The 13983-nt window shown below is 33.3% G+C and overlaps 2 protein-coding genes and 1 pseudogene across 3 annotated transcripts; 2 read left to right on the top strand and 1 right to left on the bottom strand.

Annotated features, from left to right (window-relative positions):
- The first annotated feature begins 991 nt into the window (after nt 1-991).
- LOC145055097 (remorin 4.1-like) lies at nt 992-2698 on the top strand. Its single transcript, XM_079003383.1, has 2 exons — nt 992-1767; nt 2243-2698. Exons 1-2 carry the CDS (start codon nt 1159-1161, stop codon nt 2432-2434), a joined length of 801 nt encoding a protein of 266 aa, XP_078859509.1. The 5' UTR covers nt 992-1158; the 3' UTR covers nt 2435-2698.
- A 1476-nt stretch (nt 2699-4174) lies between these two features.
- Nucleotides 4175-7085, top strand: LOC145050909 (receptor-like protein EIX2; annotated as a pseudogene).
- Nucleotides 7086-7698: 613 nt separating this feature from the next.
- On the bottom strand, nt 7699-9079 carry LOC145055098 (small ribosomal subunit protein uS10y). 2 transcript variants are annotated; one of them, XM_079003384.1, is made up of 4 exons: nt 8923-9079; nt 8429-8550; nt 8104-8217; nt 7699-7998 (listed from the first exon to the last, which is right to left on the bottom strand). In XM_079003384.1, the coding sequence occupies exons 2-4, from the start codon at nt 8538-8540 to the stop codon at nt 7856-7858; spliced, it is 369 nt and encodes a 122-aa protein (XP_078859510.1). In that variant the 5' UTR covers nt 8541-8550; nt 8923-9079; the 3' UTR covers nt 7699-7855. The 2 variants fall into 2 exon arrangements, with proteins under 2 accessions (XP_078859510.1, XP_078859511.1); XM_079003385.1 differs by having other exon boundaries at nt 8955-9076.
- Nucleotides 9080-13983: the final 4904 nt, after the last annotated feature.

Below are 13983 nucleotides of genomic sequence, written 5' to 3' on the forward strand. Positions count from 1 at the left end.
CAGAAGACACGTGCGAATCTTGTTTACTTGGAAAGATGACTAAATCATCTTTCACTGGTATTTGTGAAAGAGGTGAGGGATTGTTGGATCTCGTACACACAGATGTGTGTGGCCCCTTCAGATCCACCATAAGGGATGTAAACCATTTCTATGTGACTTTGACGGATGATTATAGCAGATATGGGTAAATCTACTTAATCAAGCACAAGTCGAAAACCTTTGAAAAGTTCAAAGAGTTTAAACAAGAAGTGGATAATCAATTGGGCAAGAAGATAAAGATGCTCAGATCTGATAGGGGTGATGAGTATCTTAGTATCAAGTTCCACGACTATCTTAAGGAATGTGGAATTGTTTCACAATTGACGCCACCTAGAACACCACAGCTCAATGGTGTGGCTGAGAGGTGCAATCGAACATTGTTGGACATAGTTTGTTCCATGATGAGTCGACCTTCGTTACATATCTCATTTTGGGGGTATATCTTAGAGACTGCCGCCAATATCCTTAATCTAGTCTCAACTAAGAAGGTTGTCAAAACGCCTCACGAGATGTGGACAGGCAAGGTTCCCTCGTTGGCACATAACTGATTATTACATCATAATTATGTAACCACCGTCAGACGCTCTACCCCTTAGACCCCGCAAGGGGCGCTGCCCCTAGACCACACAAAGGGTGTTGCCCCTTAGAAACTTGTACCCATGGGTGCTTTCACCGGATCTCGTATTCCTAAGTCCATATTTGTCACTCCGAATATATTCCTGTCTCGCTAAGTAAATGGAACTCATTAGTCCATCTTGATATTAATAATAATTACTTTTAAAAGATGTTATAACACCAAAACGAGCAACATAGCTTGTGATTTTTATCACCTCTAATAAATAAATATGTTAGAAAAATTTAATAAGGAAAACATGATAAGTACTTCTTACCGAAGAGATGTTTGAGTCTACACTCCATGCAAAGTCATCTTTCTTTTTTGTGGTTATTATTTGCTTAGTATTTTTTTTTTCTTTTGCTTAATTAACCCAACATCATTAATCATACCATCGTAATGCATACTTTATATTGTGATTACGCCATTTTCTCTCCTTCCCAAACCTTTTTCTCCAAGCTCTAATTCTTGTTCTTTCTGTTTTGTTATCTTCCCAGAAGACAAACATGTTCAATGATCAAACACTTTCTTCTTCACATGATCAAGAACAAGGCGATGATGATGAAAACATTAGAGAAATCCATGCTCTAACCTCCCCACTTCCACCACCACCCTACCGCCCTCACCGTGAGCCCTGGGAAACCACCAGCCACCGATCCTCATCCCTCTCAGTAACCAGCACCGAAAGTGAAAACTTCACCACCATGAGCAGAGAGTTTAATGCCCTGGTCTTGGCCGGAACTGCCATAAACGGAAGCGAAATCAGCGAGGGAGTGAACAGTATGAACACCAACAATGGAAGCAGTAATCTGGAAAGGATTGGTGAGGAAGATATGAGAGAAACTAATCCGTTAGCGATCGTGCCAGATAATAATCCTATGGCGCCGCCGACTAGACCACAGGGTGGCACAAGTTCCATGATCACCGCCGGTGGAAACCATAGCGAGGTGTCCGTTCAGAGGGTGAAGAAAGATGAGGTCGAATCGAAGATATCCGCTTGGCAAAACGCCAAAATCTCAAAGATCAATAATCGATTCAAACGTGATGATGCGATCATCAACGGGTGGGAGAATGAACAGGTTCAGAAATCCAGTTTGTGGATGAAGAAAGTTGAGGTGCGTACGATTCTTCTTACTGGTCAAAGCATGCACACGTATCCTGTTAGGTGTTAACGAAAAGTCTTTTAATTGGTAATCATAGCAGTAGTTTTTGTCATTTTGTTAATACATTATCTTTATGCAATAGTACTAAAAATCAACTTAAACTTTTAGAGAACCCTGTAGTACTAATCTATCTTCGGACACAACTTCAAATGAACATAGTACAACCCTTATATGCACTGAAATCGATTTTCAGATAGCGATTTTTATTCCCGATTTTGAGATAGGAGAGTGGATAGTAAAGATCCGATGTGAGAAGATTAACTGATTTCCTTTTCATATATATATATATATATATATATATATATATATATATATATATATATATATATATATATATATATATATATATATATTAAGCTACATGCTGAATCAAAGTCGTTATAAAGATTGTTTAAATGTTATACGAACATGATATTTGTTGGTGTAGAGAAAACTGGAGGAGAAACGAGCAAAAGCAATGGAGAAAATGCAGAATGACATAGCAAAAGCTCGAAGGAAAGCAGAAGAAAGGAGAGCGACTGCAGAGGCAAAGAGAGGGACGAAAGTGGCAAGGATCTTGGAAGTGGCTAATTTGATGAGGGCTGTTGGCCGAGCTCCTGCCAAACATTCATTCTTTTAAGGCCTATCGCACGACAATTATATATAATAATTAAGCATGCATGCACCCGAGCCATGTAAGTTTTTTGGAGTGAAGAGTACCCAAAAGGCTAGGTGACAATTCTGAGGTGTTGTACTAAAGATAAACGAATTTTTAGGTGCAATTAATGTTGTATGTTTTTGATGAACAAAGACAAGAGTAGTGAGTGTTTAAAGTGGTTTACAATCGTTAAGAAGTTTGTAACATTCTTGTGTACAGTTTTGTTTGATAACATTTGAGGTTTAATACGTGTTTTACATATTTAAATCAATATGCATGTTGATCATAGAGCTTAATGGTTGGGAAATGAAATTTTAAAATGGAGGCCTACGTTCAAAACCTAGACAGCTTCGTTAACTATTTGCATTCCACGATTTAATTCTCACGCCATGGATGGTATTACGTCTATCGTCTGGTATGCTTTACATGATCAAAGTTTCATAGGAACAGTTGGGCCTAGAGGTGCACAAAACGGATCCAAAGCTTTTTATCTGTAAAATAATCCGACCCCTATATTATTTTATTTGGTTACAAAAAAAAATCCAATAGGATTTTCTGTAGGATACCTTTTTATCTAAAAAAAAATAATTTCCCACCAACATCTAAAAAAAATCTATCCATGGGTTTCGACCGGATCCTATAATTTCCAACTAAAATTTAGTCTGGATTATCCAAAATCTGAAATTGGCTGGATTTGATTATATCCGATCCGGATATAAAAAAATCTAAAACCAAATTTACTAGGACCATGTGCGCCTCTACTTGGACCTTGTATGTTCTCCTTTGAATGACAAATGAATGCTACTTATTATTTAGTTTTATCAAACACTATATCAAACCTAATACTATCTTGATAAGGTGTGAATTCACATACTCTATTGTTTGTGAAATACTCATATTGCTTGTGAAATTCTGATATTATGAAATTGATATTGTTTGTGAACAACGTCATATTGTTTGGTTCGGGTTCGATTAAACTAGGGGTATGCTTTCCCTGTCCTTGTCCCTATCTTTTAACTTCGGGCATATTGTATCTATGCCCGTCCTCAGTCAATTACAATCCTAATGTCGGGTATCCATCAGATACGTGTGTTTTTACCATTTGTAGGCACAACATGTATAAAGAAAGAAATACGCCCCTAATATAGATCATAAATTAAATCAAGTCTACATTCTTAAAAAGGTTATAATAAATTTGTAAATTTCTTTAATCATTTTAAAATTTTGAGTCATAGCTAGCGCTTTTAGTTAAAATATTTTTTTAAAACAATAAACACCATGGGCTAAATCCAAATGGACCAACTTGGGTTCACTTAAACAAGTCGGCTTGAATTATACAAGTTAACTATTTAGTCTAAGTAGGAAAAATTCATTTCCTACTCATTAAATTCTTAGACTCAAAAGAATATCATATTCCAAATTTCATGGATATTTATGGTATTTGATATAGTTTTTTTTTTAATTTTTGGGAGTTACATCACATATTATGAGGGCCAAAATCTACCACAAGTTTGGAAAAGATATTTAAAATAAATACAAATTTCCAAGTCTTTGACGTCTAACTTGGGCAACTCATTGCATTTATTCATTTTTAATTTGTCTTATACTTTCGTTCAAACATCACAATTTTGAGTGTTGTGTGGTCCACACAAATAGGCGCCAATTTGAGGTATAATCCACATGAAAGATTCTTCTTATAACCTTAAGGGGGTGTGGCGTTTCATATATGCATCAATACAAACCAAAAATCACCAACATGTGCACTTACATCATGAACCCTTGTGTGTTTATAATCTTCTCACTTCTCTTGCTACTCACTGAGACTACAACTACTAACCAATTGGTAGCAGTGGGAGGAGGAGGAGGAGGAGATGATAAAGGTGTTGTCAATAAGTGCTCTGATAAAGAGAGACATGCTCTCCTTGATTTCAAAGATAGAATTCAAGACCCCAATGGTCATCTCTATACATGGAAAGCTGAAGAAGACGATTGTTGTAAGTGGTTCGGAGTCACATGCAACAACGAAACTGGTCATGTCACAGAGCTCGAACTATGGCACAGTGGTCTTGGAGGTAAGATTAGCCATTCGTTGCTTAACTTAAGCAACTTGAATCATCTTCAACTTTCCTTCAATTCTTTTCATGGACCCATTCACACGTTCATTGGTTCCATGACTCAATTAAGGTACCTTGATATTAGCAAAAATGGTTTTAATGGAATCATTCCTGCCTCACTTGGTTCCTTGACCGAATTAAGTTACCTTGACCTCTCCCATAACTCTCTTTATGGAACCATTCCTCTAGAGTTTGGAAACCTCACCAACTTAGAAGAGCTTCTCCTTGGATATGCTGGAATATGTAGAGTTGAAAATCTGGAATGGATGTCTCATTTATCTTATTTGTAACATCTTGAGATGGATGGGATCTCCATGTCCAAAGCAAACGATTGGGTTAATGTAGTTTTGGGTCTTCGAAAACTATCACATTTAAGTTTGCAAGAATGTGAGCTCTCTCAAATCATGGATCTATATTCTTCTTTTGTCAACTCTTCTTCATCTATTGAATTCCTTGATCTTAGAAACAACAATCTCACCTCATCCATGTATAGTTGGTTGTTCCCATTAACCAACAATAAGCTCCGCTTTCTTTTGCTCTCTAACAACGTCTTAGATGGGATACCAAAATATCTTGGTAACCTCTGTAGTTTGGAAGTTTTTAGATTGGAAAACAACTTTGCTATTGTCAACCTTCCTGATTTTCTGAACAACTTGTCTGGATGCACATCACGTACATTACAATGGTTGTCAGTTTCAAGGAGCCAATTTACAGGGTCATTACCCAATGAGATCCAAAGCTTTTCAAACCTAGGATACTTGTGTCTATCTCATAATCACTTAAATGGAACTATAAGTGAGAAAGTGTGGGAACTACCCAAGCTTGAAACCCTTGACGTTTCTTTCAATAATCTTAGAGGTGTCATCTCTGTAAACATTGGAAACTCAAAGGTTTCTATAATCGATCTTTCAAAAAACTCACTCGAAGGAGTTCCTTCCATAGATCCCATGTCAAACCTTTCTTATGCAGAGGCGATTGATCTAAGCTCTTGCAATTTAGGGCCTCAATTCCCAAAATGGATTCAAAATCTCAAACATCTTACTCGTCTTGATATTTCTAACACTAGAATATCAGACACAATTCCTCTTGATTTTTGGGACACATGGCCTTCACGATTACATTATTTCAATCTCTCTTCCAATAACATCAGCGGAAAAGTACCAAATTTGTCATCGAATTTTGACTTTGGTTCGGTCATAGATTTGAGTTCCAACAACTTCTATGGTCCAATACCTAATGTTTCTTCCACTGTGGCATCATTAAATCTCTCGAAAAACAAATTCTATGGAGGGATTTCCTTTTTATGCCAAATTGTTGATGGGTTTTTACAAGTTCTTGACCTCTCCCACAACTTTTTAACCGGGGAACTTCCAGATTGTTTATGGAATTTCAAACAGCTAAAAGTTCTAAATATGGGACACAACAACCTATCTGGAAGGATTCCTACTTCAGTTGAATCTTTGATCAAACTCAAGGTATTGTATTTATACGACAATAACTTCTCTGGAGAATTACCCATGTCTTTAAAGAATTGCACGAGTTTAAACTCATTGAATTTAGGGGGCAACAAGTTTTCGGGTAACGTGTCTGTTTGGATTGGGGAAAACTTATTGGGGTTGTATGTTCTTATCCTAAGATCAAACAATTTCTTCGGAACCATGCCTTTACAATTATGTCAATTAGAAAACCTTCAAATCTTGGATTTGTCAATAAACAATCTCCATGGAACCATTCCTTCATGTTTGAACAATCTTACTAGCATGGTTCAAGAAGGATTCACACAAGTACAAGATCTACGATATGATTACTCATCGTATTTCCATTTAGGTAGAGATGGTGTTGCTTATGCTGACCATGCAATGGTTGAGTGGCTAGGAGATGAGCGTGAATTCATTAACAATTTGAGATTGTTGAAGAGCATTGACCTGTCAAGCAACAATTTAACAGGACAAATCTCATATGAGATCACCAATCTTTATGAACTCATTGCATTAAACTTATCAGGGAACGCTCTTCGTGGAGAGATTCCACGTAATATGGGTCCGATGAAAAAACTTTTAGCTTTGGATTTATCTAAAAACAATTTGTCGGGAGATATACCATCAAGCATGTTTCAAATGAGTTTATTGGATTACCTAGACGTCTCATGTAATAATTTGTCGGGTAGAATTCCATCTAGCACTCAACTCCAATCCTTTGAGCCTTCAAGATACGATGGAAACAAAGGATTATGTGGACCTCCCCTTATTACAAAATGTCCTGGAGACGAAGAAGATGAAATACCATCTGTCATTGGTAAAAGTAAGGGTGATGGAGAAGGTCTAGATGAATTTTGGGTATGGTTCTATATTGGTGGGGGAGCTGGTTTTGCTACTGGGTTTTGGATATCATGTGGTGCTTTACTTTTTAACGGCCGTGTGGGACGTAGCTTTTTTTTGTTTCTTGATGACTTCAAAGATTGGGTCTATGTGAAGATGGTAGTGTTCTTTGTAAATCTGCGGAGGGTTGCACATATGTAGTTATTCACTTATTTGTATCTAATCTTCTTTTGTTCTACTTTATATGGTGTTTTTATTTAGGGCTAGAGATAAAATAAATAAAATTAGGTTTTAAGGCCATACTTTTCACGAGAAAAGAGTATTCATGCATGATTGAGGTCGACTGAGAAATAGATAAATCACGCCATTGTAGAATGTCTTTTAAGGTCACCGCTTATGTGTAACTACTAGTACAAGAAATATAATTAAGGAATAATCACAAAATATGACCACAGTGGTCACGTTTATATCAACAAACTCGAACTTTTTTTAACCTTTTAAACAGAGTGATCGCTCATTGTGTAGTGGATTAATTCAAAATTTCATCAAATTACAAAATTGCTACTACTAGCAAAAAGCTCCAAAAAAATCAAATTAGTACGAGTCTTTTTTAAGGATATTGTCGTTGGGTGGATTCATAATTATGTTAAAATATACTGTCAAAAAAAAAAGATCTACGTGTTAAATAGGATCACCAATTTTGTATTACTTCTAAATAGTCTGAATGGTTTTAGTAATTGGATTCAATATCTCACATGAAACTACACACCAATAGAAAATATCAAAATGGGCATGAACATTGAAATGCACTAAGTTGATAAAAATACAATAGATTAAAGATAAACATAACTCTGAATATCTTCATTTGAAATACTTCCAAAATTGCAAAAAGTATTTAATCCTACATGAAATCTTACCCAAAAGATAAAACATAGTAAATGTATAGGGCAAGGCAAACAACACTCAGCAATCTAAGAATCAGCAATGGTGACCTCAACCTCAACACCAGGTTCAATGGTGATGGAGGTGATTTGCTTCACAACATCAGGTGAGCTGAAAAGATCAATCACACGTTTGTGAACTCGAAGCTCAAATCTGTCCCATGTGTTTGTTCCTACATTATTACAAACATCAAATGCAAAAATCAAAATGTTGTTCTTTCATTAGAAATAAAGATGAATTTGTAGTAAAACACAAGCAAAATGAAAAGTCGAATTACCTTCACCACAAGGAGACTTCCTGGTTGTGATATTAAGAACCTTGGTGGGCATTCTAACTGGTCCCTTAACTCTCAACTTCTTGTCCTTTGCACCACGAACCAAATCAGCACACACTGTCACAAATCCCCAATCCAAAAAAGTTAGTCAAGACTCTTCTAAACAATCACTAATATAGACATCAAATGATTATTAGAACATGGCAGCCATTTCGTTAGTACACCAATGAAGAACAAAAATTTCCCTAAACACCATAACTACATACACAAGAATGAACAGATAAGCTAAAGGATCTGCTGAAATAACTGAGGTTGAAAGAACACGGACCCTTTTCAAGATTCTTAACATTCTTGGAGGAAAGAGTGATCCTAATCTTGTGAATCTGTTCTTGAGGCTCTTCTAGCCCTGGCTTTGTTGGTTTCATCGCTGCATACGCCATCTTCTAGATACTGTTAATCACAGCCTTAGTCAATGATGCGATCCAGCATAAGATCAAATGAGTATTAAAGCTCTACACTACAGAACAATCAACATATGCTATATAGACAAAAGGAAATGTAATCAGCATACGAAGGCAAATATGAAACTCTAATTTTTACGCAACGTCTAACCTCCACAAAAGAACATACAAACAGTACAACTTCAACATGATTTGAAACAAGTATGCAGACATCATTACTAACAAAGTCTCGTAGACATTGTAATCCTTCGATAAATAATACATAAATAACAGAGAGTGACACGCATAACATGTATGATTACATATACAAGGAGCTGATAAAAACGGACGGAATATAAACGTGTAGAGATAGCGGGATTACTCCGGTACAAAGTACGGCGACGGCGACTCTACCTTCTTTACCTCTTGCAGTGGTGATATTCAGTAGACGGCAGGAGATGATATAAAAACCCTAGGCCAATTTATATAACTCCGGCCCGAAATGTTTCCAATAGAGAGTTGTGGCCCAACTAAACAGTTTACATGAAGAAAAAAAAAGCCTCGTTTAGCTTAACAAGATGAAATTTTACAATTGGACCTCCGAACTCAATCTAAAATTGATAGGTTTGTTAAGAGATATAATGGTGCTTTGGCCATATGAACGCTTTATTCTTTGTTAATGTTCTATAATTTTTGTTATTATTGCATTATGAGGACAAAAAAAATCCATTTTACCTGTTAGCTAGATGTCCTCCCAAGAAACTGTTTCTACTATGGTGTTTATGGTTCGGTTTCAAACAGTGAAACCGACCAAACCGGTCATCAGTTTGGTTTTATAGTTTGGCTTGCAGTTTCAAATTTTCGAAATGTCGTGATCAGTTTGGTTTGTAGTTTCAAAATTTTCAAACCATATAAAACCGCACTGGACCGTACGAAAAATTTCATTTATTTTGCATTTAAAAAAAAAAATTTGATCTCCAAAATGAATGACTAAGGTGTTGTTTGTTTTTTCGAAGCGAAAATGTCTTAAGTCTGCGAACCACCTCTGCAATCCTCTGTAGCATAAGAGGTGGAACAAAAGGTTGCAGCATTTAATAAAAAATATGTTTGTTTTTTAACGTCTGCAGACTGTTGCAGTAAGTTAAAGTAAGGCGCGAAGATGTTTGAAGCAGTTGGTTTAGTGTTGCGCCACGCAGCACACACGCAGCAGTTTTAAGTCAGAAGTCTCCAGGAAAACAAACAGCTGCGAAAGGTCAAGTGTTGCGCGTGTGCTGCGCGGCGCAGCAATAAGTGTTGCACCACGCAGCACACACGCAACAGTTTTTAAGTCATAAGTCTTCAGGAAAACAAACAGCTGCGAAAGGTCAAGTGTTGCGCGTGTGCTGCGCGGCGCAGCAATAAGTGGTCTGAAGTGGGTTTTTTTTTTAAAACAAACAGCACCTAAGATTGTGTACCCGTGTCTCACAAAATATGATGGTCTCATATGAACTTATTATATATATATATATATATATATATATATATATATATATATATATATATATATATATATATAATAAGTTCATATGAGACCATCATATTTTGTGAGACATGGGTACGCAATCTTAGTTATTCATTTTGGAGATTAAAAAAATATTTTTTAAATGCAAAATAAATGAATTTTTTTGAAATAAGTTTAAATATTATTTTTGTCATTTATTTTATTCAAAAAATAAAAAAATACATTTTTTTTTTCAAAATATACATGAAATATTCTACTAGAATATTATATTGTAAATATTCAAATCGAATTTTTAGAATGTTAAACTATAAATATTTAAAAAAATCTAATAGAATATTAGAATATTCTAACAAATTTAACAATTTAAGTAAAATATTATAATATTTTAGCATATCTACCAATTTTTGTAGAATGTTAAAATATTCTAATATTCTGAAAGTTCGATTTGATTATTTACAGTATAATATGATTAGAATATTTCACTTATATTTCGAAAAAAATGTTGATTTTTTTCCTTTTTTTATTAAATAACAAAAATAATTATTAAAAAAATAATTTTTGGATTTTTCCTTTTATTTTATTATTTGATCTCCAAGATGAGCGGTTAGGATCGCGTCCTCATGTCTCATAAAATTAGCATTATCTCACATGAACATTTATATATATATATATATATATATATATATATATATATATATAGAGAGAGAGAGAGAGAGAGAGAGAAAAAAAAAACTAGGTTCAAATGTTTCTAGCAACTATTGTGTGCATTAATGCACCAATAGGAATTTAGGAATAATTAAATAAATAAAAATTGTTATAAGGGTAATTATGTAACTTTAGCATAACAGTTAAAATAAAATCCTTTGATTCATGGAAATTACCATAAAAATCTCTTTGACCAATTATTTAACCCTAGCCTCTCATGTGATATGTATTCTATTTTTGCCTCCTCCCAATTTCTTTTCTTATTGACGAATAAAGAAGAAGCCGTGGATCAGAAGCTGCAAATCTGTTTCCCCATTCCGTTGACAATATGAAGATGTTATTCTCGACGACTCCATCTCCAATCGAAGCTACTTCTATCTCCAATAGTTGGTCAAAGAGATTTCTACAATTTAATTTACCAGACTTGCAATTCCATTCCATAGAAATAGGTTTTTTTCTTCGTACGTTCTTCCAACTAGCCAATTTCTACAATTTCAACTTTTAGTTTTAGATTTTTATAATGGTGTTGAAATATATTGTTGTTCATATGAATTTGATGTTGATGGTTCTGAATTGGATTTTTTTTCATTCATGATTCATAGAAAATGTGGTGATTTAGGGAGCGTCCTTAAAGTGTTTGATGAAATGCCAAAGAGAAATATGACAATCTCAGGTTGTATTAATGGTTAGCGATGAAATGTTTATTGTTGTGCATCTCATCTCCTAAGGTAAACAAAATAAAAACAGTGAATTATGTTATTCTATCATACTTTAAATTTAGAATTACTCTCATTTTCTTTCAATATTGAAAGAGGGGGAATCATTTTTCGATTATGAAATAAAGTGTTGGAAATCACATAAGAATATTATATTTATGTAGATTAATTATTGGGTGTTTATTCTTATCTTCAATTTTTTCATTATGTAAGAATAATTATTTCGTTCTTTAAGAATATTTTGTGGAGAGTATTATCATCTTGGAAATCACATATGAATGATTCTGCCAGAATTGTATTTTCGGTATAATCACATAAGAATGATTTTGCAAGGCTTGTATTGCAATTGGCTGATGTCTTAACATGATTTTTGTTTCTTATGTTTTTCAGATGTTTGAAGTTTTGCCAAGGGATCACTTACCATCCTCGAGTTTATCTCATGCAATACAATTATGACAGAATGCAGATCTCACAAAATGTCAATCTCATAGAATGCTAGATATTTTGAAGTAGCTTAGAGGTCAAACATACACAAGACATCTAGGAACGAAATAAGAAAGTGAGTGAGGATTCTTTCAAAAATGTCGATATTTTTTTGCAAGAGATTTCAAGAATGAATGTAATTTATGTTCACAGTTGTATTCTTTAAGAATGAATGTAATTATTTATTCTAAACTATTAAACTTCGTCTTATATAACATTTGTATTCATTAAAAATTATTGATCTTGATAATATGTGTTTATAATATTATGTTCATAGTTGTATACCATTCAGATAGAATTACATAATATCATTCTAACAAAATGACATTCTGATAGAATAAAATCGTATATGCTTACAAATTATGTTTGAAATTAAATTAATTTGAAAAAATCAATCAAAATCAGTTATTATCCCATAAATCTCGATTTTTCCTTTTTTAAATTTGTCTTAATTGACTAAAATGCCCTTATGCTAAAATTTGTGTGATTATATGGTACATATTACCCTATTGTAATATCATAGACCCTTAGATCATGACCTTATATTATATTTCATCCGATGGTTCAGCTCCGTGCATTCTGGCACACAATAGTTAGTAAAAACAAAATAACCTAACCTATATATATATATATATATATATATATATATATATATATATATATATATATATATATAGGCTTAGGTTATTTTGTTTTTACTAACTATTGTGTGCCAGAATGCACATATCTGGACCACCGGATGAATAGAATCAATGATCATGATCTGAGGGTCTATGATATTACAATAGAGTAGCATGTACCATATAATCACACAAATTTCAGCAAAAGGGTATTTTGGTCAATTAACTTATTTTAAAAAAGTTAATTTTTGGATTTTAAGGGATCATTAACATTCCTAATTTTAAAAATCTGAATTTTTTAAATTAATTCTAATTAATTCTAAACATAATTTATAAATGTAACCGATTTTATTCCGTCGGAATGGATTTTTGTTTGAATGATGTTCTTTCATAGTTTTATTCTATTAGAATATTAATGAAGAATAACAAAATTTTTGAACTCTTAGTTGAAGAATAACAACATTTTAATATTTTCATATGCATTCGAACTTAAATACAAATTCATACATATTCTTACATACTAATAGCATTATACATTTTAATATATTTATACATATTCTAAAAGAATATCATAAAAAATCAGCATTCTTGAATATACAGTTAATGAATAAATACAAGTGTAATTCTTAAAAAATAAGAACAATCTTAAACTGTGAGTGTCATCAATCTTTGGCTCATTCTTCAAATCATTCTTATCAGGTCTTTAAATCATTCTTCCGACCATTTCTATCACAAATGCAACAAAAACTAATAATGGTTAAAAACATGTTGCTTGCAATTCCTATTAATTTATACATTCTGGCAGAATACATATAATTCATTCCGGTAGAATATATAGAACATAATCTTGCATAATACATAGAATACAATCTCGCAGAATACATAGAATAAAATCTGCTAGTTATAACTTTACATGCCACTATAAAGAATTAAAAACATGTGATTTGCCATTTGCAATTGTATCTCTATATATAAACATTCTAAAGCATAGAATGTATAAATGCATTCTGTCAGAATTACCAGAATGTTACTTGCAATTCCTAGAACTTTATATATTTTGGAAGAATACATAAAATATGATAGAATACATAGAATACATTCTGACAGAATACATAAAATTTGCTACTAAATCAAGATTATAAAATTGTGAACTGTGGAACATATTAAGTTTAATATTTTTCAAATATTAGACAGTTAGATTTTGATATTTTCCACATATTGCTTATTTAATCAAGTGATTACAAATGCTTTTGAGAAGAGTTTTCTCATTCATACGATGTTTAAGTTCTAAATTGTCTCAAATTTGTGAAAATCTGTTATAAACCGTTAATCAAATCTTCATCCTAAATTGATTACAAAAATCAAATACCAATAGCAAAGATTGATGCTACTCAGGTAATTAACAAATAAGGAGTTAA

Source organism: Lactuca serriola, chromosome 5, assembly GCF_051521515.1.
Source record: "Lactuca serriola cultivar US96UC23 chromosome 5, Lser_US96UC23_V15, whole genome shotgun sequence".
NCBI classification, from domain to species: domain Eukaryota; kingdom Viridiplantae; phylum Streptophyta; class Magnoliopsida; order Asterales; family Asteraceae; genus Lactuca; species Lactuca serriola.

Excerpts from the sequence above, each read along its gene's own strand:
- LOC145055097 (XM_079003383.1), top strand. The coding sequence starts at position 1,159 with ATGTTCAATGATCAAACACTTTCTTCTTCACATGATCAAGAACAAGGC. Across the intron at positions 1,768-2,242 it reads TGTGGATGAAGAAAGTTGAG|AGAAAACTGGAGGAGAAACG; the intron begins GTGCGTACGATT and ends TTGTTGGTGTAG.
- LOC145055098 (XM_079003384.1), bottom strand. The coding sequence starts at position 8,540 with ATGGCGTATGCAGCGATGAAACCAACAAAGCCAGGGCTAGAAGAGCCT. Across the intron at positions 8,218-8,428 it reads TGTTAAGAATCTTGAAAAGG|TGTGTGCTGATTTGGTTCGT; the intron begins GTCCGTGTTCTT and ends GATTTGTGACAG. Across the intron at positions 7,999-8,103 it reads GAAGTCTCCTTGTGGTGAAG|GAACAAACACATGGGACAGA; the intron begins GTAATTCGACTT and ends GTAATAATGTAG.